General features: G+C 38.2%; 1 protein-coding gene across 1 annotated transcript; it reads right to left on the bottom strand.

Annotated features, from left to right (window-relative positions):
- Positions 1–22,496: 22,496 nt before the first annotated feature.
- LOC103468868 (SRY-box transcription factor 8) lies at positions 22,497–25,107 on the bottom strand. Its single transcript, XM_008416246.2, has 3 exons — positions 24,385–25,107; positions 23,876–24,111; positions 22,497–23,772 (listed from the first exon to the last, which is right to left on the bottom strand). The coding sequence occupies exons 1-3, from the start codon at positions 24,798–24,800 to the stop codon at positions 23,027–23,029; spliced, it is 1,398 nt and encodes a 465-aa protein (XP_008414468.1). The 5' UTR covers positions 24,801–25,107; the 3' UTR covers positions 22,497–23,026.
- Between the last annotated feature and the right edge of the window lie 45 nt (positions 25,108–25,152).

The raw sequence follows: 25,152 nt of genomic DNA, 5'->3' as shown, positions 1-25,152 counted from the left end.
AAAAAAAAAGAACATGATGAAATATCCCTAACCCTTATTCTATTTCCACACTTAGATCTCAGGATGCCCAGATGACTTACGCTCCAACAAGCAGTTTGAAGGCACAACGGTCTGCCAGCGTTACTCAGTCAACCCCMAGGGTATGTTTAATAGTTTACAACTTAAATCCAACATAAAATGGATTGAAGTCAATTTAATGGTGACTTACAATGATGCAGGTGAGTTTAAATATGGTTTCTSAAGACTTTGATGTTCTCTTTATGTTTAAATTTAATTAATCCACAGCTYRCTTTAAGGTAAATATCATAATCATAGTTTTACTGTAGAGAGATACATTTAAGATAGACCTTTGAGGAATGAAGAACATGAAAGGAAAAGCACTTTGTTACCTGCCTACTGAGCTGCTGACGTCGAATTTGTTCTCCAGCTCACACACAGCAACACGTGCCTGGCCCACAATGAAGCAGCCACTTTAAAATGCACTGTGACACAATGACACACAGGTACATCATACACTTGTAGCATATGATGGTGTGCACTTATTGTAATCTGGCATGTTCTCATTTCCTGTAAGTAGAAAACTGTCTTTAATAATATAACTATAGCTGTGGAGCAGTCTATASCTACTCCACACAGTTATAGTTATAGCACTATTCTGTTGAAATTCTTAAGGAAATGAACAGAAAAAAAMKATGATAAATTTAAGAARCTCCTCTAAGGTGTGGTGTGCCTTTTCTTTTGAACAAACAACTGACTGATCACGTTTTTTAATCAAAGATTTACCAATTTAACATGATTACAGTGTTAARTATTCAGAGCAAGTGAATCTGAAATAATTCTTAGACTTAGAMAAAAAATCTGACCTATAAAAATGTCTTAATACCATTTAGGAAACATATCTAGCTGTTGCAAGGCAGGTATTCAAATAAAATARTGCATCTGATGTGRGCAAGACAAAGGCTGGCCCAATACACTCAGCACCAGAAGTTGGTTTAGTCACATTTTTGTTAATCTATATAACTTGGAAGCAAAACAGATAAGAGAAAAGATCCCAAGACTTGCATGTTAAAGATCAATAGTCAATATCTAAGAAAAGGTGCACAAACACACACTTCTCTATTTAGAATGTTAGAGTTCATAACTGGCWATCAGTATATAGATTTTCTAATTCTTTTGATCATGTGTCAACAGAAACAATTTTATTAGTAATAGATAGGAACCAAGAAATAGGTGATATCTCCGTGTGAATTTTGATCAACTGAGAACACGACTGAGACTTTTTGTTAGATGTTATTTAGAAAAGATTTATCTTTAGAAAAACATGAAATGCTCAGTTACAAAGTTCTCCAAAACTAGCATTTGACAGTACAGCCGCCAAACTGTTATAGTAGAGGAAAATCTGTGTCTCACAAGCTACACAGCTGAATGAATGCTGAGTTATTATCATTCATTTTAGCTTTGCTAAGCAGCTACATTTTGCATAAAATATTATTCATGGGTATAAGCACCATATCTTTTTGCCTGAGTCAAAGTAAACAGTCACAGCTGTGGTRGCTCATTTGGTTAAGATGTATTATTGTGTAATGCCCTTGTGGAAAGAGAAAAACAATAGAGCTTACTTTCTTTGGAAAGTAAGACATGATTATCACTAATAATGCTTCCTTCGCAGGCTTTGATAATATCTTGGGACATCTGATGACTGGAAATTAACTCATCACTGGCTCTCAGTAGTGGGATCCTTTGGTAAGAATTGTGAGTCATTATAATGAAGTAAAARWWTKTTTKATTACTTTCTGCCCAATAAAGCCTCTACAAAAAAATAATTCTGCTACCTTAAGAATATTAAGAATGGATTTCTGTGTTTGGCRTTTGGCTGACTTGACAAATGAATTATTCTTCGAAAGATAAAATATAAAAAYCATATGTGTCAAATTTTGTTTTGTTGTGAGCASGAGTCARGAAGGTTAAACAGGCTCAATGCAGCAACTGTTTTAGAAAAAGACAAAACATATACAGTATGTGCTAMGATGAGGAAACAAAAGAAAGCAACCATAATTCACAAACAAAGAATAATACCTAAAAAAGRAAGAACTGGAAAATAAATAAATGAAGAATCTGAACTCCAAGCAGGAGAGATTGTAAGCAGCATMACATGCACACATCATGCATGGCACACACATGCTTCATGTTCCCATGTGGTACCTGTATCTATCTCACTGCCCTGCGTACCAACAAAAAGTCWCCCCTACTGTTGATTATGTAACTTTCTCGGTTGGAAGCTGACCTAYTGGGAGAACCTAATTAGAACGTCTTAAAGGACAGAGTAAGTAGACCTGGATGGACAGCTGTCAGTACTGCCTGTTGTCATGGATCTTASTATTTTGAGRGCTATGTTTCAAAATAATAAGTTCCATGGCAACGGGCAGAATATACACAATGTGGCCCCTACAAGACATGCAGGAGACATGGGAACATGCTAACATGTGGAAAAGGMAAATAAAATTGATTACTTTTCATCACATAAAACAGGGATCTTTTAAGGACCTGCCMCAAGTAAAGGGAAACCTGTTTTTCTTTGTAGCACCATTTTGTGAGGATGCAATGCTAGAAACCATGTTGCATTCACCATAATTTAATTTCAAGATCAGTTAAAGTATATATTTCTCTTTTAGTGACTGAAGATTTGCAAATCATGAAAGAATATTTGAAATGTATTTCAAAAAGTCTAAAAATCAAACTTCACATAATGGTTTTATTCAACGAGTCATTGGGAATGTTTTATGTTCCTGGATTCTCCATGTCATGAAAAAGAAAAAGCTAATACTTCTCCTAACCAGTTGCCTATGTTGCAAAAACAAAATTTCCATGTGAGCTCCTGCAGTAAAAAAAAAAAAAAAAAATCAGTGGAGTAGTTCTTGGTCTCTAGAGGTCAGCACACACATCACCAAAAACCACTAAAATATCTGGAAGGAATGCAGGGAAATCCCGTTGGAYCTGACAACAGCAAGATTACATTTATTTTAACACTATGTCAGAGTCTTTCTAATCTAATGTCTTTAATAATAAATGCTGCTGKCTTTACATTTTTCATTTTTCTGTGTATGTGTTGAAYATATTATAGTGTGATAAATTACAGACTTCAGAGGTACAAAAAAAAAMCTCATAAAATGCATGCATGAGGTTGCATTTCATGGAAATATTAAAATTTTATAAAACTGAATATAAAATTCAATTTTCAGAAAACAAAAGGGTTAATTGAGTACAAAAAACAAACCTAGAACTATGTGAAATACAGTCCCCTAAACATAATAGTACCTTTGGGAAAAGTAACTTTCATCAAGGGTTTGGATCAACTGGCAATATCTCTTTATGTTTTCTCTATTTGTACATTGCATTTTATTCCACCCCATAATAGAGGATTCTATGTTTTTTTTTTTGGTTGTAGTGTGGGAGAGTGCAAGAATTGCCTTTGAGTGGCTATGTTGAAACTTAGATGTTTATAAAACATCCTTAATAAACATCTAAATACAAAGGATAAAAAAATAGCAATATCTCATTTTGCATGAACTATTTTCTCAAACTTAAGTAACTCCGCATAGCTAAAGAGGAGCATGTTTTTAAAAGAATTAACAAAGTCGGCTGTGATCTATTTTCCATCTGATAAAGATCATACATTCCAAATTGTACCAGAAAAAAATGTTTTATTTCTTTCCGATTTGGTAAATTCTCAGCCAATTTTTTCTGTTTATTTTACATCTAAATTGAGCTCATAATGTCAACAAAACATTTAGATCTAGACCAACCTACACTGGCATGACCAGAATAGGCTTAATGGTTCTTATAAAGCTTCAACCATTAGAGTACAATACAATATATGTGTGTTTTGAAACAACCAGATTGGCATCGGACATCTTTTCAACAACCTCAGTGTAGTCACCTAAGCTTTTAAGTCAATCGGAGATCTAATAAACCGGTGTGTTATTGTCAACACCTCAGCTACACCCCATGTAGCCATTTACAAGATCTAATTATCTGAAGTGATTCCAGTTACTTTTTACCTCTTCTGGGTGTCAAACATTTCTCACTGTGACTCACCATTTCCGAAGCTAAATAACAGCAGCTAAACCCTCTGAAGGAGAACTAAGTCAATTCATTTATCACTAACAAGGTTCCTCTGGGAATTTTAGCCCAGGAAAAGGCAGTAAACACAAATTCAAGCTAAGATGCACAGGGTATTCTGTCTTTTACAAACAGGTAATCGATCGTTCACTGTGTGTTGTGGCTAGCATATGTCAATTTTAGTTTGTCTATTGTATTGAAAATACTAATTTTGTTAATAATTGCCTTTGGTATTTATAGATAATCATAGCTCAATTGAAACTATTGTGCAACACAGGTCTAATGCACAGTGGTGGTAGCCTGATGCTGTTGGGATGTTTTCTGCAGCAGGACCTGGATGACTAGACACTACAGAGGCTAAGGTGACAGTTGCCAAATATGGAGAAAAAATTCAGAAGAGAAACTTCCTGTTGAATGCTTTAGAACTAAGGCTAAGCTGTCTTGCAATGCGACAACGACCCAAAGAACAAAACCAAATATAACTAARGAAATGTTTCGGGGAGTCTGTGATGTTTTTGAGTAGCTCAGTCAGGATGTAGAGTTGAGTTCAAATCAGTACCAAGAAGGAGTCGTCTACCAAGAAAAGAAAGTTAGAAAATACTGCAAAACAGAAGTGTCAAGCTTGTACTGTAGAGGCATACCCAAGAAAAGCTTGGGATGTGATTAGCGAAAGAAGTGTTTCAGGAAATGAAGATGTGGGTGTGAATATTCATGACTCGCTGGATTACCAATCTTTTATCAATAGCTTAATTTCCATGTCTTTCTAAGAAGCTGTCTTGTCATTATGGGAAACACCACGTAAATGGTTGAAGAAAAAATTATTCAGAATTAATTTTAAAATTGGTAAAAAAAAAAAAAAAAGCGTTAAAAATGAAGGAGCTTGATTTTGGACACTTGTATGAACCCGTACAATGTAGCAAAACACTAAACAGCAACCATTTCTTCTTCCCTTTTTTAATTTTTTATTACAGTTATAATTTCAGTGGGTCTCTTTTCAGGTACACAACTTCAGAATGTACTGTAACATCCATATGTGGAGTCTTGAAAAGCATTTATGATGGATTCATTGGTGAATTTAAATTGACCAAAGTTAGTGTAGAGTTCTCATTGATGGTTGTCGCATATTTCTCTGTGTTTTTCCTTTGACGGTGCAACTTATAAGGCCACACCCCCCACTCACACACTGATAATTGGAAATAATAAAAAAAAAAGGTATAGAAAACCAATAAAAGAATCACAGAATGGGCAAGCACGAATGTCTGCTGTACAGGAACAGCAAACAACAGATTTTGTTTTTGGGTTTTTTTGTCTCTTTGCAGGGTTTTAGGACTGCAAATAATCTGACTTAGTCTTTCCAAGCCAATGACCTTAGCTTGAGTTTCTCTACTACAACGTGAGCACACTTTGAGTTTTCTCATGTGTGAGAGTTTCTGCATGTGCCACACCACAGGCTGCACCAGTCATGTCACTTAACAATTTTCAAGCCCCTTGGTTTTTCTCTTGACATGTGTGCAGGTCACTCGTGTCAGCCACATTACATAGACGGAACCAGAAAAAGTGATCATTTGGATGTTCAAAATGGAGCAACAGCACACATGTAATCATTTTCACGTTAAGCTCTTTGTCGAAAGAATAATTTTGTTACGCAGGTACCTCCAGGAAAAGTGGACTGTTGTTTTTCTTTCAATATAACCATGTTGTTATGTAATGACTGTTTCCTTCTGCTCACTTTATGTCTTCCAGCTTTGAGAAATGTTGAAAATATGATCCGTTTTGATATGTGATTCCATCCCAACAAACAGAATCTTCCCAAAAACCAAATTAGGTTTCGTTCTATTTTCGGCCTCACTCGACCTCAGAGATTCTGTGATCATGTTTGATTTATTTTGGTTATTTGTAGTTCCTATCAAGTAACAGTTTGCAACAGAAGCTCAAATAATAACGTCTGGGTATAACTGGGGTAAGTAGAATAACATCCCCTAATGTACAATACGGAGAACGTTGAAGCAGATGGGCTTCAGCAGTAAAAGACCAACCTGGGTGTCACTCAAGTCTGCCAAGAACAAGAAACTGAGGCTACAATTTGCACAGGCTCACTAAAATTGGATAATACCACAATACAAGAATGCTTACTGGCAAGATACGTCTCTGCTTTGACCAGATAGGTTGTAGTTCAAAACATAGACGGCATAAATGCTACCCTCTAGGATCAGTTTGTTGGTGGTGATTTATTGTTGTGGGTGATATTTTCTTGCTGTAGACTTTGGTTCTTTTATATAAAAAAAAAGAGATTTTTTTTTTTATCACAGCCCACCTCAGCATTGTTTCTAATCATTTGTGACTACAGTGCACCCAAGACAATAATGGCCTCCACTGTCACTAGACCTCAATTGACAGAACACCTTCGGAACAGAATGAAATGAAAGATTTGCATTACAGACATGCAGCTGACAAATGTGTACCAGCTACATCATGGTGTCATGTCAATACGGATCAAAATCTCAGATGTTTCAAACACTGTATTGTATCTATGGAGAATTAAGAAACCTTTGTATGTAAAATTGGGGTACAAAGTGGTACTTGGAAGATGTAAGTACCACATCTTGCAATGTGGTGATTCATCCATCACCCAGCTGATGGATGAAGCTGGATGAAATTGCATTTTGCAATGTGTTTGAATGTATAAAATGGACAGAAATGCATGTTGTCAACATTTCTCTTTCATGACAATGTCATATTTCTAAAGCATTATATACACTGATTTGAGGTATAGAACTGGCAACGGCAATCTATAGAATGAAGCTGTTATCTGATTTCTGTTCCCAGAGGTCAATAAAACTGATGAATCTTTGTTCCTCATGTTCTCATGTTCGTCTTTGTCTTCCTGTGCTTCACGCTCCTGTGCTCCCCCTCTGAGCTTGTCATTTTCTGAACAGTGAAATTCAGAAGAACACATCCTGTACAGTGTGGCAACACACAGAGTCTGAGATTAAGCTCAGAGTATGGAGACTCTGTCAGATCAGCTTCCTTTCTGCTTTTGTTGGAGGTGATATACCCAAACAGGAGCTCAGTCAAAAATAATGTTATCTGTCTTTTGTGCTGATACATGCTCACATCAGTTATAGGCTTTGTTGTCTCTACGTTTTGAAGGAAAACCTCATGACTTTGCCTCAACATTTCTTCTTTCTGCTTCTTTCTTTTTTTTTAACCTTTTGATACTTCAGTGTTTCATTATAAAATTGCGACATGTGCAGTTTGAATCATTTTTTAACAAATGGAATTCTCATTTTCCTTTAATGTCAAATCTGTCTGGGGAATCACATACATAAATTGCATCCTGATTGGTTGTTGAAGGCATGCATTGATTCAATAGAGTTTTAAGTATTTGCTTCAAATGTTGTCTGGAGATAGGCACCAGCACCCCTCCCGACCCCGCTAAGGGACAAGGGATGGATGGATGTTGTCAGTGAAGACTGTGTCCCCCTAGAGGTCTAAAAGTAAATTGTTTTTTTTTTTGTTTTGTTTTTTTTGTCTAACAACAATGATTCAAACATAAAATGGCCCTTTAGAAACGGATTTGTCTTCAGTGTCACACTGAACCATGAAAGTATTATCCTTACTATTTTAATTTCCCCAGACAGACGTCTCTCCTCTCTGCAGCTATGCCGCTAAAGTCATTGCTCTTTTATGGCCTTCTGGAATAAAACCATGCACACGTTGCTAAGGGAAGCAATAATGTGCAAACATGACTGGTTGTATGGTTTTACCAAGTCTCATAGTGAAAGCAGTTTGGTAAGATAAAAGTTAATGAAGCTGCATGTATCTCAGCTGATATCATATAGAGAGCCAGGAAATTAATTGTAATGTATTTAAATGATAAAACCTAATTGTAAAATAGGCCATAAATGGCTTCATGATTTACCAAGATAATTATAGAATATGGAAGTTTATTCAACCTTTTTTTAGAACAGCTTTCACTCAACAGCTGTATAATGTCATATTATTGCTATACATTATATTTTGGTAGGTAGCATTTTAAATGAAGAACCTTCCCTTCCACTTTCATCTAAGTCTGCACCCTCCACTGACATCATTTTTTATTATAACTTATGAAACCCTGCAAAGAGTGTTTTTGTTTCCCCTTTAACAGAATTGATCTTTTCAATGCACTGTTTAGTGTCTTGATTGTGTTTTGCTTGTTTGATTATTGTTGTGACAGTTTCAGCATAGCACCACCTGGTTGTCTTTTTAAATCTGGTTTATAAACTGATTGATTTATTTTTATCATTATATTGTACTTTATTTTATGATATGCACACACAAATCTGACAGCCAGAGTCTGCAATGGTTAAAAAAAAAGCAGATCATACACTTTCTTATGTTGTCTGCTAAACACTTGATGGGGCTATTGGCCCCGTGTTCGTTTTATGAGCATTCAAAGAGCTTTGGCGCCATCTTGTGGTCAACACATGAAAGGACATTCCTGTGGCTCCCAGGACTTTTAGATGAACTTTCTTTTTATGCAAATAACTTTGTTTAACACATGTTTTCGTGAGCAAAACACAAATCAGCCTAAACCACATTTATTTGCAATTCTGCTCTAAATTTATCACCCAGCAGTACCTGGTTTGTATACAGGTGGGACTTTCAGATGAAATCCTCCTCATAGAGTTATTGATTCCAGGCACACCTTATGTTTTCTGACTACACACATGTACAGGCATATACATATATAGTGTAATTTGAGTGTATATTAGCTTTGACATGATTTCACAGCTGCCAGGGGGGAAAACAGTATGAAACACTTGAGTCACAAAGTGAGTGATAAAGTGAGTGTTGTGTATTTGTCATGGGAGATTCTGTTTGAAGTGGGTTGTGATCATAAGAAAGTTCGACTGGGATGGATCAAAATCGGTTTATTTGGTGCTGTCAATATAAAAACTGATTTCCTTTTAATATCAAGGAATAACTGTGATAACTTCGGGTGGAGCGGCAGTAAAAAGGAAGCAGATATTTAGGGGTTGGATCTGAGGTCATGTTGGCACTCGTGACAGGGAGGTTGCTGCACGTAAAGCGGCTGAGCCTCAGCTGTTGTTATGAACCAAAGGACCTGGGCGAGTGGACAGCTGCAAAGGGCCAAGAAAGCAAAAGTTATTGCTGTGGTGAGCAGTTGTCGTGTGTAGGGTCACTGAGTATTATTATGAGTGAAGGTGCACACACTGAACATGACAAAGGGCAAAGGAAAATGTTTGCTTCTTGGGGGCAGAGGACCTGCTAGTTTTTTGTTTTGTTTTGCTTTTGGCTGTTTAGCCCCGAGTATAAAATAGTAGCAGTGCTTTTTGAAGCAGTGAGGAAAGCTTAAAATCTTTAGCTTTTATTTAAAATACACAGAAACCTGACCTATTCTCCTCCAAATCAAAAAATGTAAAAAAATAAATTAAAAAAAGTGTTTTATATTTCAACAGAAAAAAGGAAAGGGAAACATGGGGTTGTTTTTAGAGTAACAATGTCTGAACTTTTTGTTACAAACTAAAATGTTTACTGTACAAACTGGGAGAAGCTTTGATAGGGAGCTTTTTTTGTGAATTTTTTTAAAACAATCTATGGCTGTCAAGGGACTGTTTCTGAGAACTGATTCATGTCTGTTAATCCACGTTAACGTCCTTAACAGGTATTCAGTCCAGAACAACTGGACAACATCACACGTTTCCTCTGCATTCTACACCATCAGTGTAGTTGTTCTGGAACCAAATGTAGTTTGCATACTACAAACTACAAACTACTGGTGCATTTGGGGATTTTGAGTTCYCTCAACAGRAACTTTTTGTGAAGTACTTTGAGATGACATTTCTTGTGAACTGACAYTGTMTAAGTACAATTGAATTCAAGTGAATTGAACATGGTTTTCATCTTTAACACCTTTACTAGCTGGGRCACTTGGATGCATGAGATGGAGCATTGTCCTCCATAAAATAATTGTCTTTTTAATACATTCAAGTTTATCCAGCTCATAATTAGAAAACATGCCTAAAAAGTGACAATATTTTTAAGCTGCAAATTAYGTGTAGAGAGCAACAAAAGAATATTGGGCTTCGTTTCTTTCTTTTTTTTCTTTTTTTTTTTGCAAATTAGATTAGTAACAGTTAAATGTTTTAACTGTATTTAATTAAGTAGAACATGTGATAAGCATTTACCAGTATTGGATACAGTTTGATAAAATTATGAGACTGTGGGCTGTATTTGACAGAGATGGATTGCAGCCCACAAATTTGCAGGAAATCCCCAGAACTGTCCTGTCAGAAAGTGGTTTGTGTTGAAGCCAAATCAGGTGCCCTGGAGAACTTTCAGAGGAGAATCGGGGACACAGGAGAGAAGACAAATGAGAACTGAATGTAGAATGAGAAGTCAGTCTTAGACAAGCACCTTTACCTGAAGGAACTCAAAATTGTCACTGTTCAGACCTGCAGATARAAGTKATCCGTCCAAATCAAGGACAAACTGAATCTTTTGCGATTTGCAATAGCCATTTCCCCAACATGCGTGTTCCTGGACCGTAGGAGGAAGCCACAATAGATGGAGAAAACCCACACATTCACAACGAGTAATGCTGTCTCCGCTCAGAATGACTCCAGCTGAGACTTAAATGGAAACCGTCTCGCTTTGAGGTGACAGCGTTTTAACCACCACACCACCAAGCTGTCCGTCAAGATCACAATTTGACGATTTTTTTTTTCTCCCCTCGTATTCCCTTGATGCAAGGAGGGTGATTCGACTTCGGGATTCAGAGAGATTTTGGAATCATGGTCTACTGAAAGCTTTTCTGGACCTGTTTCAAGAAGGACTGACGAAACGAGACTAAACATCGCAAACCACAGTTGAAAGATCTGCACATGTGCAGACTTTCTCCTCCACTGCTGCTGCCCTGGGATTAGCCCCTTCCTGGGAGACTGGCCACAATCACAAATGTGCARACATTCAAAAATGCATGAACACGCTCACACTGTATATGTTTGTCAGCTCTAGGGTTATTTGAAAAATATTTGAAAAGCTAATTGTATTATCATCGCAATGCATAATTTTCCAAAAGTAATGTTTCTTTTTAATTTCCTAAGTTATATGTGTTAATGTCTCACCTGCAGTGACCTCCTCTTGCAACAATGAGAGCACCTTTTCTCAGGGATATCATTGCACACGCCAGTAAATGATCTGTTTTATTTAAAAATCCTCCCAAAACACAAGGCGTTCTAACCCGAAACAACACAATCAGATCTTGTGACGCTGCTACCTGGCTGGCTGTGCAAGTCAGTTTCTGCATGTGTATAATTCTTATGCAATCAGAATCTGTTCAACATATGTGATTTGTTAAAGAGGGCTTAAAAGAAAAGACTCAGGGACTTGAAGTTAAATGATCAATAAGTTRCAAAAAGAAAAGCTGACTGMACARGTTGTGGGGTTTGCTTATGGTGTCTGCCATGTTGGCACATTTATTGCAGTTTTATTATATTACACTGACRTTTTTGAATGATYAAACTTTATCTCAATGCATTAACAAGGCCACTGGTATCGCTGGTAAAATGGTCGTTAACCATTTATCTTTGCAAAATCTTGGTATCATTCAGTTTCCTGGATGTTCTTATTTGTAGGTCAGGGAATTTTTGGTCATTGAAGAATGTTTACTTTGTGTGTGGTGGACTTGTCATGTATTGTTATGAGAACAACAAATAGCACTGGATTATTATMCTTTTAACMGGATAATAATCCAATGTTGTGGGTTATTATCCTGTTAAAAGACTCACTGACAAAARAGAGCTTTCTTACCACAGATCACCATAATTGTATGTAAAACCTCACAGTATTTCAAAAACTCTATGTGCTCTAATAAGATTCCCAGAGGCTGAGTGTTTGAAATTGAAACACAACATCACAGATCTCTGTGTCTAGGAAGATTTACATCTTACGGGACAGTGAGTCATGAATTAATTCTGTTTAACAGAAAAAAATAGAGCACAAGTACGAATAATGCTAAAGTTACATTTAATGTAAATGGATTATGTAAATAATTGTACCTTCACATTTAATTATTTTCCCACTAAATAAAAGCAGTTCATTTATAGGGCAAATTTAAAAATGTATTGTCTTCAATAGAGCTCAAATTTATTTTGTTTCTGTAGAAACTTTTRCCTTATTTATCTTTTTGATTGATCACTTTTTGTTACTATGGACCTTTCTTCTGTTAGGAATAATGATCGATTAATTGATTTAATCCCTTTCACACATCTTTATTGATGTTACTAATAAGTATGGATGTTACTTCTAAGTATGCCATAACGCTAAAGCAACATGACAAAAGCACAAAAACAAGTCAAATCATAAGAATAAAGGAATGAGATATAAAATAGGTGATAACAAAAMTCAGTAATTCTCTAGGAATACTGTAGAAAGTCAAGATTTCCCATTAGCACAGAAAAAAWKKTAMATATTCCCAACAGTGTGCTTTCCTTTCATAACTCTATTAAAACTTTTGACGTTAAAAATAGCTTTAAAGACTCTTTATTCAGYGAGCATTGATTCAAACTCATCGGGTAAAGGAATAAGTKGTTTTGTGACTAAAAGAGGGATTTCATCACGTCCACCTCACAGCCTGTCAACCCCKATATCTCCAACAGTCTCTCATGTGTTTGTCTCAGAACATTTAAATCGGAGAAGACTGCCATCATCGTGCAATMATTTTTGTTCCATTTTACTTTTTGTTTTGTTTTTTACTTTGCGTTAATAAAGAGTGATGCGGCCTGTCTGCTTGTGACATGTGACTGGAAGTGGCACATACGATGACAACGGGGTGTTTCTTCTTGACTCTTGGCTCAAGAACTGAGGAGAAACTTGTGAAGGAGGCTTTTATCCGTGGTCATGAGGGAGTTCTAGCGTCCAACACAGAATACTTTAGAAGTGAGATCTGGACCGCTTTACTGAATCCTTTTCCTGGCATGTTTCTCATCAATGCGAAACTAGTGAGCCTTTTARTGAATGCTCAGATATGCAAGACTTTCTGTTGGCATTGTTGTCGATTGTTGTCTATAYATTTAGASAAACCAGGTTAAGTGTACAGACTCTACTACTGACTGTAATAATTTCGACTTCCATTTTTGGGATGAAGCAGTGAAAAGGTACCTCCTCAAAAATTACCTTTAGAAATCAAGGAGTTAAAAMAAATGATGGCTGCTGTTTTGTCYATGTGTTGYCTTACAAGACTTTTGTCAAAGTTGTCATTCCGAGACCCAAATTCCACCTTTTTCTATAGAGAACAGATTCCTTCTTTCCCTACAGACGTTGCTACATACCTAGCTAGGAATATCACTCTGGAAAGATGCTAGTGTGACTGTAAAATTTAAGCTTGCCYTTATCTTTGAGTCTCTAATATCTTGCCCTCAAACAGCAAACATGCTGTTCTCATTTTCATTCATTCAAATCACCCTCAGCCTCCGGTYGCCCGAATATAGCTGACTGTCCCTATTTGCATAGAGCACCATTTTCTTGGCTGCAGTCAAATCAAACTAGTCTCCAGCTTTATCAGACTCTGATCAAGTACCTTTTCTTCTTCTTCTTCTTTAGCGTGAGAGCAGACATGACCATCAGGCAGGAAGCAGCAGATTTAGGTTGGCAGGCTAACCTGGCAGTCTTTTTTAAAAATATTTTGTCACATTATAACAGACTGCAGTCGAATCTATTGGGATTTTATGTTATAAGCTAACACAAAGCACCACACAGTTACAAAAGGAGAAGTAAAGAATACATGGATTTCAAAATTTGTTTTGATAACAGTATTTGAAAATTCTGCTGTGCCTTTCTATTCAAATGCCTTTTGTTTGATACCCCTAGATAAATTCCAGTAAAATATTCACCTAATTTGAGTCCTTCTGTGTATAATTCAATTTCATAATAAACACAATATTTTTCTGAAGGCCTTAAAGGTTGTTAAACATTAGTGAACAAACAGCAAGATCAAGCAGACCAGACTGGTCAGGGTTAAGTTGTTAAACAAATATTCCAAGCATTGAATTTTATGGAATTTTATGGAATCCCTTTCATATTTAATAAATCCGGACCTGATGGGACATGGAGGTCTGCCTAGGATGGAAGGCCTAGTCAGAAATGGTTTGATTAGATTAAATAAGATGTCAAGACGTACATTGAAACTTTGGAGGAGCCACAAATACCTCAAAAACTCAGGTGGAATAATCTGTTCCTGAGGCAACTATTAGTTATGTACTCCACAAATCTCGTGTTCATAGAAGTATGGCAGGAAGAAAGTAATTGTTGAAAGTCACAAGAAGTCGATGTTGTAGTTTGGTCTAAATGATGCAGGGAACATAGAAAACTTTTAGGAGAAAGTCTGACGAGACCATAATTTTACTTTTTTTACCTATGTGCAAAAAATGCCATCTGTTCACGTAAACTGACACTCCACATCACACACATATCTCAATGTAAAACATGGTGGTGGTAGCATTTAAGTTTACAGATTAAAATGAACGTGTCACATGTTAACATAAAAGTTCTGAATGAAAAGGAGTAATCTGAAGAAAGAAAAAAAATCTTATATGGGCTACCCCTGTGTAGCTGTGGGGAACTTTTCTTCAGAAATGTGAGCGGTCAGAGTTGATGGGATGATGGATGAAGCTAAATTGCTGAAAGTCCTCTAGAGGAAAACCTTTCAGAGACTGCGAGACACTGAAGTGGTGATTCACATTGACACAGGATGGACCTGAACATGCAGCGGGAGGTGCAATGGAACAATTTTTACAAATGTATATTTTTATCTTGAAATGTGCCCAGGCCRAAGTCCTAAACAGATATCTAAATCTAATCAGCAATGTATGACAAGTCTTGAAAACTGATCTTCAGAAATGAATCATATTGCAAAGAATAATAAGCAAAACAATATCATTCCCTATCRCTGAAGTTACGGTAAAAGGTACTCACTTTTCAGATTTTCATTTTTCAAACAAGAAAATGTATTATTTTCACAATTTTGTGGTACTTTTGGTAGATCATAAAATCCTAATAAAAGTACAATGAAATTTGCGAGTGTAAAGTTGGAAAATGTGAAAATGCTCAATCAGTAAATGACTACTTTTGCAAGGCACTTTACACTTACATTCAGAGAATGCTCAAAGTTATTTTCTCAAAGCCGACATAAACTCCCAGACCCTCGGCTTCATTGAATCTGAATACGAAGAAAGCAGCGGTGGAGCTGCTTCTTGGATATTTGAGAAAATTTCTTTGATGCTATCCATTTGTAGCACTCAGAAGATGATCATAGTCTCCGTAATTCACATCAGGCTTTGCACTTATTCTTTGCAGATGTATGGAAAATAAGTGAATGAATTCAGGGGAGAGTTTTCGCCGTATATCCAAAGAGAGAAACCTGTTAGGGCGTAAATAATGCTGCTTTAAAGCCAAAGCGTGAACCGCTGCTCCCCCAGTCGAGACTGCGATAAGCTGCAAAGAAGGTGGTGTAAAAGCCCTTTCACTCACTTGCTTTTTCAGGTCCTCTCGCAACACACCTACCTTCTGGCCCCATATTGTTTTTTTTCTCCCTGACAATAGATTCAGTTACATAATGAATCCCATCCATATCAAAGACTAACCCCAGGACAGACTGGCCGGGCTCCAAGCCCCCTCAGAACGGGCCAAAACCGCATGGGAGAACAAACTCTTCCTTATTTTTTCCTCTTCCTCTGCTCTTTGTCATACCACAAACGCTATCAAGTGTGAGAGGATGGCCATGTGTTGCTGATCATGTGCATATTAGATAAATATTGCAATGGTCACCTAATATGTTGCGGTGTACTTTCTAGTTTTAGAATGACTGTTAAGGCAGAAAAAAAAAAAAATGGAGCATCCCAGACTCGGATTTAAAATGCATTCCTCATGGAAGGCCTTGAGAAAAGGACCATCTCGTGGGGGGTGGGGGGGTGGGGGGGGATTGTGCTCTAGGAGGGTAAATGGGTTTTGATGGTCTCTGCTGTTGTGTCTGAATCACCATGTTGTGCTGGGCAACAAGATTCGGTGCTCCCACAGAGTGCACTCACACATGGCTCTGCCAGCACTGAGCAACATTTTAAAACTCTGGGCCTGCTGTCCCTGCTGCACTTTCTGCCAAACTGCTCTGCAAAAAAAAAAAAAAAGAAAAGAAAGAAAGAGGAAAAAAACAAAAAATCCTTAACATTTTCTTCACTTACTACCTGAGTCTTTCCAATTTTCTACTAGTTTCGATTCTGTGTTTTTTTTCTTTTTTCTCTTTACAATTGTGGATGTCTTTTTGCGTCACACATCGCCTTTTCCTGGCTTTGTCTCTGAAATCTTTGCGCATGAAAATTTTGAAGCAAATGTGCCTCCCACACTTGAAATTCCAGGATTTTGCAGGACTCCACAGGCTGCTGCCTCTCTCTCCCTCTCTTCATCACTGGTAACATGGGAGTGTGTGAGTATTAGGGCTATGGGGCAGGACAACAATGTGAGTGTGTGTAGGGGAAATAATAATACGCTAATTCATTGCCCTTAATTGCACAGAGAGAGCAGAGAGATGCCATACTTGACATAGCTGCTTTGAATCGCTCACTGTGTGTTGGTCGGCATCAAGTGTTCACTTGTGTTGTTTCACATTAAAAACCAACATCCCAACTTTTTCGTCACAATTATTAAGCGAGTCTGGAAACAAGCTGCTGAAAWAAAACGGAAGYTGARACCTTTGAAATATATTTTTTCCAGTTTTATACATCAATATTTTTTCACATTTCTTATCTTGCATGRGAAATATGTAAAACTCAGCTTTGAACGTGAGGAAATTAAATAGTTTGTGGAAGATTAAATCTGGCCATTTAATTGAAACATGTCTCATTCCCTCCCTCTCTCTCTCCTTTCATAAATATACATATTTAATAAGAATCAACTCACCATCTTCCAATAATATTTCAGTGTACTCTGTGAGTTCCAGCAAGTAGCATAGAGAAAATACTTTTTTTTCAGCAAAACAAGCGTCAAATAATATAAACAATTCAACAGCCAAAGATCCATGTAAAAAAGAAAAAGATAAACCAAAAATAAGTGAAAAGGAGAAGTGCAACCACAGATTTGTGAATTGAAGTGCTTAAAATTAATGTATTTTGTTTGCAATAAAGAATATTTCCTAGCTCTTTCACATTAGGTTAAAACACACACTTCTTTTTAGAGATTAGTTGGCGCTGTAACAGAGATTCAAATGGACCTTTTATTAACTCCACAGGCCTACGCTGGTTGCATTCGGCAACAGAACAGCCTTACCGAATGCTTGGTGTTATCCTGTTACAAAATAGAATTTCAAAACAAGCAAAGTTATCTTCCAATAAACTAAAGTGTCCTAAACCGCTTTAAATTGGGAGAGAAATTAGTTGAAAATGGATTAGATCAACTCGAGATGCACAAAGTACACGATCATGGAACGCTGCCACAGTTCAACAAAAGCAAAAAAGCTGTGACAATGAAAACACAGTCTCAGTTACTAATCAACAAGTATTAAAGCTGTGGAAATAAGATGAGCAGCGACGCTGCCACCCCATTCACGATCAAGACGTGCCAAGAAAAGTGAAAAGGAGAGAACGAATAAAAAAACAAAGTGAAAGACTGTGGACAACTGTTCAGGGAGCTGAAAATGACCAGATGTCAAAGTGTTGTTTTTTTTATCAACTTTCTCCTAATAATTTTAAGAACACTGCACCTGTGCTGAGCAAAMTCTCTTGTAATAATTTTAAGCCACTTAAAGAGTATTTATTTATGTAGTATTTATTTATTTGAGTTTCATGGTTGTTGTATTTTTACAGCAATTAAAATGTGTGACAGTCACCAAAGGCATAGCGGTTAAYGTCAGTGTGTGTAGAGCTGACCTGGCAAAAAGAGAGCATTTGGTTTTACTCAAGATGGTTTCACCAATACATCAGCAGCTACATTCAACACCACAGATTGAACTGTCAATCTGAAACCTTCAGGATTTGAAACTTATTTTAAGTCATTTATGCAATCTGGGTTCTTTTTGTCTGCATGTCTTTCATACCATAACTACCCGTACGAGTAACCGGTTTTCTTTTGTGATTGGAAAAAAAAAAACTATCATTCCTGAATTTCTAACACATCTATAACAATTGTGATGAAGTTATCTGGAAGTGAGTTTCTGACTGAAATTGTGCTAAGGGCCTTTTACCCTCTCGCTTAGAGAGTCTATGAAATCTATAATATGATTAAGTTTTTCCATCACTAAAAWGTTAAAAACAAAGAAGCATCTTAACATTTTCTTATTTTCTGCAATTCCTCCCATCTGGCATGCRATAGGTGCAAACAGATTGAGAAATGTTTGTAAATGCTTACTGATCAAGCTTTTATTTCTTATTCATTAAACAACATAGATAACACTTCTAGGAATGGTTGTTTTTCTTTTAAACCTGGTTAAAGATTAAAATTTTGAAGTGTGATGCTGAGAGTTTTAAAATGTTGCCGTTCTTAATCATTCCTGAGTTGCCAATAAATGTATAAATCCTTAAAGCGCGAACAAATGCCAACTTTCTAGAAACATCAAGCAAAATAATTTTGCATTAGTTGCACCAGATGTGCTAAAAAAGGAGCATTTCTTGAGCCAGTATCAATTCAGATTTTGGTCTGTATCACTATCTTTTGCTTGACCTGGTCATAACTGYATTACTTTTGGAGACATCATTTCAGAAATCCTACATTTTACGAGTGGATCGGAGAGACAAGAGAAATAACTTTGAGGAAGTTGTTCGCTTGGGTGGAGCTGCTAAAATTTTGTGCTACGCGTTTACTTTGCATGTGAAGCGAGATGTTGTTTCCAACAGAAGGGTCAGGGGGATTTCTGCTGCAAATAAGCAGCAGTTGCAAATTTAAAAGTAAAATCACCTGGAATAAAATATATACCAACATCTGATTACYGCCATAAATTATAGCAGACACACACGATGTCTTGCAGAAGTACTCATGTTTCAAGCCTTCACATGTAATCATGTTACGACCTTGAACTTCAATGTATTTCATTGTAATTTTATGTGTTAAACCAACAGAAAGTAGAGAGTTGGAGAAAACGTCATGCAAACATGAATAAGTGGCAGACATCTAACATCGCTTGTTGCCCTGACAAAATAGTGGCTGGATCATTTTGTGCTTTATAATTCTGGAGGAAAACCTACCTGTGACTGATCGCAGGTCAGATCTCAGCATAACAACAGCTTGAAATGTACATGTAGAGCTACAATGGAACAGTTTGGAATACTTTGGAATACAAGTTTGAACTGTTTATTTCACAGAAAAATTGAGTAAAACGTTCTGTTTCTATATTTGCATAGCTTGTATGCTTCTACCACAAAAGATACATAACTGTAATTATSTATTACAGTTATGTATGCAGAGAAAAATTAAGCTCTGCATCATTTTGCCATAATTTTCCTAATTATGTTCACCTTTGTGTTGGTCTGTCACATTAAACCACATTAAAATATGTCRAATTCTGTAATATCACCAAATCTGAAAAATTTCTCTGAGTATGAATACTTTTGCAGGGAKCTGTCCTGTGCAAGCACTATTAAGACACAGCCGTACCCGCGAAACAGCTTTGTTTTTCTTTTATTGTCACACAAACGAGACAACGAGAAACCGGCCAAGAGAAGTCTAGGCTAGCATTCAGGAAACTCCTTTTTTTTGTTTGTTTTTTTGTCGAGAGGAATAAGGCCACGCAGCTTCAGCAGCGGGCCATAACTGTGCTTTATGTCCACTTCATTTCCCTTGCAAATCAGCCTCACATTCTTGGGGTTTTCACAGTTCCCAGATCCCTCCCTTTTCACCAAAACATGCCCTGAGTCAGTCAGGCTCATTAGGAGGGATGAGACTATTACCAGGTTTGCTGTCCCCGTCCTGACAATGCTTACRTGGTCGGATGGGTGAAAGCAGCAGCTTAACTGGGTCCACCCTGCCGCTCCGTCATGTTTAAGTGGGCAAAGGACCAAAACTCGACTTCCAGTGACGCCCCTTCTTTCCCATCATCTTTATTTGACAGCTGGAATGTTGCAGAGTCTCAACTACACAAGATGTAAAAGAATAAATAAAAATTAATAAATAAATTAAAATTCATATTCTATGCCATTGAAATTTTTCTGCAATGTTTTGTGTGAGTGATTTTATACCACAAGCTTGAAATAGAACTGAGACACAAAGATTTGTTTAATTCATAGAATGTGTGCAGCCATTTGTTCAATTGACTGGGGTAGTTTATCTCGCAGTAAAGCTCTCCAATGCAGTTCATTCCTACCTATTTACATTCGGGCTTTCAAGAGTCTTAATCRGAAACTGTGGATCCGTTCCAAGGAAACAGGACCCAAGCACCCTGAAGAGCCTTTTTGCCTCACTTTTATTCACTCCTCTTCTTTCTCAAGAGTTCCTCCTGAAAGTATTTGGCAAACACTTGTGAAAAAAAAAAAAGAGTTTGAGGGAAGAAAAACAACAAGTCGTTCTTGAGCCACCCACATCCCATCTGCTGTGGTATTATCTTCTTTTATTATCTTCAGATTATGTGCGCTGATATTATTTCAGCTATTTAGTCCGGTGGTCATTGCGGTTGTTCTTATTGTTGTTGTTTTTTTCTTTTTGCTTTTTTTTGTTTGTGGAGTGCTGCAATATGAGGGGAGGGTGGGGGTGAGATTCTCCTCTTAGTGCATCTAATCATCCATTCAGGACCCTCTTAATGGTTTGTCAGTTGCCCTTGTCCTTCCATTTTCTGTCCAATTAATTCCTTTCTAGCTCTCCGGATAAAGGGACACAATAGGGCCCCATCCGCAGCATAATGGATCATTAAAATTCAGCAGCGCGGCCGTGGCACTTGGCATCGCCCTTGGACTGGTTAGGGACGGTGGCTTGGCAGGCCAGGCCAGAGCCAACTCTGGACCAAAGGAGACAGGATCTCTTCTCATTCCTTTTATGCTGGTTGTTTAATGAATAAATCTAAAGTTGACAACTTTCATAGATATGTTGCTAAGCTTTTGCAGAATGCAAACAATAAGATGTCTAAAGATTAAGATAAAAGAATGAAAACTTAAGAAAGTTGTTCATAGGATTATTMTTTTTTAAAGAATATCCTGAGGAAAAARCACCAGCAAATCTTTTTAGTGAATCCGTTTTGTGTGAAGTCTCACTAATTTCAATGTTTTACACGTGGGTGAATATGAACCAATCAGCACAAAGGCAAACCCACAATKATTTCTTCTTTTATTATAGTTTTTTTTCACAATYGCTTCCAAATGTATTTGAGCACAAAAAAAGTACAAGACGGAACAAAATGAGTTGTAGATGGAAAAAAGAGGATCAAAAACAAACATCGAGAAAAAGTATTATTTATTTTTTTGAAAAAACGGCCAGCGGAAGGGTTAGATGTGCATGTGTGTGTGTGTGTGAAACTAGTTAACAGAACAATCATTTTCACAGCCTTTCTTTTTTTTTTCAAAATAGTACACCAAAATGATATACAAAAAAAAAAAATGCAGTTCTGCTCTATTTTAATTCCGCAAACTGATGCTTTGGGGAATTATATCAAATTAAGGACAGAAATTAAAAGCGAGTCTCTTGAGTGGATGGTTTGTTAGTTCAAAATTCAATTTAATTCCAAAATACTGACAATTAGCATTAGAAGGCACAAACACATTTTTATGCAGCAGTGAGTCGGCTTTCAATGGTTTATGAAATAAATATTTTAAAAACAGTCACGCTTAACATCACTTTCAGTAAAGTAAAAAAAAGAAAAGATGTTTTCCTTATCATTTGGTGCGTATTATGATTATGTCATGGGATATGTATTCAGTCCCCTAAGAAAATGAACTCACACATTCATCTGCACATTATCTCTCCCAACACACGGATGCATGTTTGCTCACGTATTCTCGCGTTGCCCATGGACATGTACAGGAGGTCCAGCTGACGTGTCACTCAGCGTGTGGTGTTGTTTTACCCCATTTCCTTTAAGCCCACAACATGACTAATCGCGATTTGCCAAGCGTAGATTTCAGACACCTGTTCTGAGTCTTGCGCCAGAGTCTGTTGGTCCTGTCTGTTTGCTCCCAAACTCGGAATGGAGATCCTTCTGGAAATTCAACGGAATATCAAATGCACGGTGCTTTACTTCATTTACCTCCTTTTCATTAAGTCAGTAAAACTGTACTCTAAATAACAAAAAAAAAAAAACACATGAAGCATGTGTTTACCTATTCAAAAACAAAAATCCAATAATGCATCAACATAAATACATATAAGACTTTTTATGCAAAAATGACACAAAATTCTGATGAGCCTTTTTTTTTTCTCTCCTTTCAGGCTGAATCACTGATGCAAATAGCGTGCTGCGATATGTAGCTTCAGCCATTCATGTAAATTTTACTGCAGCTTCAACATATCTGGTCCTGTGTGCACTGTTAGCCAAACTATTTTCATTCCTGCAGAATTCTGCAGCCGGTCTTCACCTTAACGGTGAGCTTTTGCAATTTGAAACTGAAAAAGGACAGGGATGTACAAGATGTCAGCTTAAGTAACGTGTCCTCACGGAGGAGTTTGGCTCTCTAATGACACACGCAAGTTCTCTTTGTGTAAAAACTCTGTACAAGTGTGTGTGTTTGTTTTGTTTTGTTTTTTTTCATCATCTCAACAATAGAACTTTGTATAAAATCAGCAGGCACTTTTTTCTTTTGTTTGTTTCACGTTCACACGGTCGCAGGTGGCCCTACAGGCCCCTTCGTACAGCTCTTCGCCTTTGCCTTATGTCCTTCATTAGTAGTGCATCAAACTGAATGAGTCTCTGGTGCAAACAGACTGTTTCTGGTCCCCTTTAAGGCCGAGACAGAGTGGTGTAGACGGGCTGGTCCCAACTGGGGGCAGTGGGGCTGTGGGCCGGAGCCATGGATAGACTATTCAGGATCGGGCTGCTGTAGGGCCGCCTAGATGAGTGGAAGTAGGGGTACTGATAGAGGCTGGAGGGGTAGCCAGAGTAAGGACTGTAATAGTTAGAGCTCTGCAGGTCGGTATAGTCACACTGGGAGCTGGAGAAAGACGCGGCACTCGAGGCGGCCGAAGTGGACGAGGTGACGCAGGCTTGGCTGCTGTAGGAGCTGTAATCAGAGTGCGACGGYGACCCATGGGAGTGCTCACTGTAGTGGCTGGGGCTCAGCTGCTCCGTTTTTATGTGGAGGCGGTGCTGGCCGACCTCGCCGGCGGGGGGAGAAGTGGAGGACATGCCGCACTTTCGGCTCCAGGATGAAACACCACTGCCGTACGAGGAAGCRTAGGAGCTGCCTGGGACTGGAACCGGCCCATGACTGTGATCTGAGGATAAGGCAGCGGAGCCYGACGCGGGGCCGTTCAGCGGGAGGTACTGGTCAAACTCATGCACATCAAAGGTCTCCATGTTGCTGATGACATCAGTGCTCAGCTCGTTGATGTCCACATTGCTGAAGTCAATGTTCTGCCTGCTGCTGTCGGYGAGGCGGCGGCCTTCATGCTTCAGGTCCTGCTTAACTCCGTGGTGGAGGTCTGTTTTGGGGGTGGTGGGTGGTGTAGGTGGTCCATGAGGTTGCCCTGAAAAGAAATGTCAGAATAAAATGTTGAGATCGCTTAAAACACAAAACTAACTATGACCCCTAAAAAGTAACAGCCCTGTTTGCAGTCTTGGTTGACATACCTGCGTGTTCAGGGTGGTGGTGTCCATCAGGCATTCCTGCCAGCCCCCCCATCCCTGGCTCAGCTTTGTACATGTGATGTGCCAACTCTGCCCCTGAATCTGAGTCGCTCTGGCCTGGTTTCACATTCTTCCGTCGCCGTGGCTGGTACTTGTAGTCTGGATGATCTTTTTTGTGCTGAACCCGCAGTCGCTCTGCTTCGTCTACGAAAGGCCTCTTCTCACTTTCAGAAAGCAGGCTGATATGAAAAGTATAGAAGAAAAAAAAAGGTTTTTACATTTTATGAGCAAACCACAAAATTTGAATTTAAAAGTTTGTTTTGAGTGTATTTGCTCCTATAACTATAGTTTTCTTAAAATATTTTCCAAAATTGTATCTACCCAGACTCTGACATTTTCATTCTCAGTTCATATTTGCAACTATATTATAAGTTACTGCTTTGGTGATGAACTTATTCAAAGCTGGGTTATATGTTATTTTACTGCATACATATATCCTAAATGTTTCTTACCGCCAGAGTTTTCCCAGTGTCTTGCTCAGCTCAGCATTGTGCAGATGTGGGTACTGATCCGCCAGCTTCCTGCGGGCCGCCTGTGCCCACACCATGAACGCATTCATGGGTCTCTTGACGTGCGGTTTGTTCTTCAGAGACCCRTTCCCTCGCACTGGCATCGGGACCAGGGACCAGTCGTATCCCTTAAGGACCTGCGAGACCGCGTCCCGTATGCAGGCTGGGAAGCGCTCATCGTCCTCGGAGTCCAGCTTCTTTCCCAAACCGCTGAGCAGGGATCCGTGACCGTCGGAGCCCGTTGGCGAGGACGGCGCGTCGGAGTCGGACTCGTCCTGAGACATGGAGCTGTTTGTCCCTGATGGACTGCACGGCTGGTCGTTGAGAGACTTTTCGTGCTCCTCTGTCATTTTTAACATAATGCAATCAGTCCAGCACAGGTGAAAATCCAAAACTGTGTTAGAAATGAAAAAGGGAAGGGACCCCCGCAGCAAGAGTTCCGCTGCGCCTTTTACGCACGGTGTGCCCTGGTTAAATTCCTTGAACTGTTTCAGTCACCTGGAGCCCCGATTTGTTTGTCTTGTTTGTCTTAAGCTGCCATTGGGGGTGCGGTCGTCAAAGTTGCTGTTCACAAAATGAAAYGAGGAGCTACATGTTACTGCAACTTGACTCGTACTTTTAAATCGTCCAGCCCTCCTTCCGCCTGGGATTGGCTGGAGCAAATCAGCACCTTCTCCTCATTGGTTGTGGGAATTGTGTGGGCTTCATTAT

Source organism: Poecilia reticulata, linkage group LG8 (assembly GCF_000633615.1).
Source record: "Poecilia reticulata strain Guanapo linkage group LG8, Guppy_female_1.0+MT, whole genome shotgun sequence".
NCBI classification, from domain to species: Eukaryota; Metazoa; Chordata; class Actinopteri; order Cyprinodontiformes; family Poeciliidae; genus Poecilia; species Poecilia reticulata.
The sequence above is the reverse complement of the archived record's forward strand: the minus strand, read 5'-3'. Positions and strand labels throughout refer to the sequence as shown.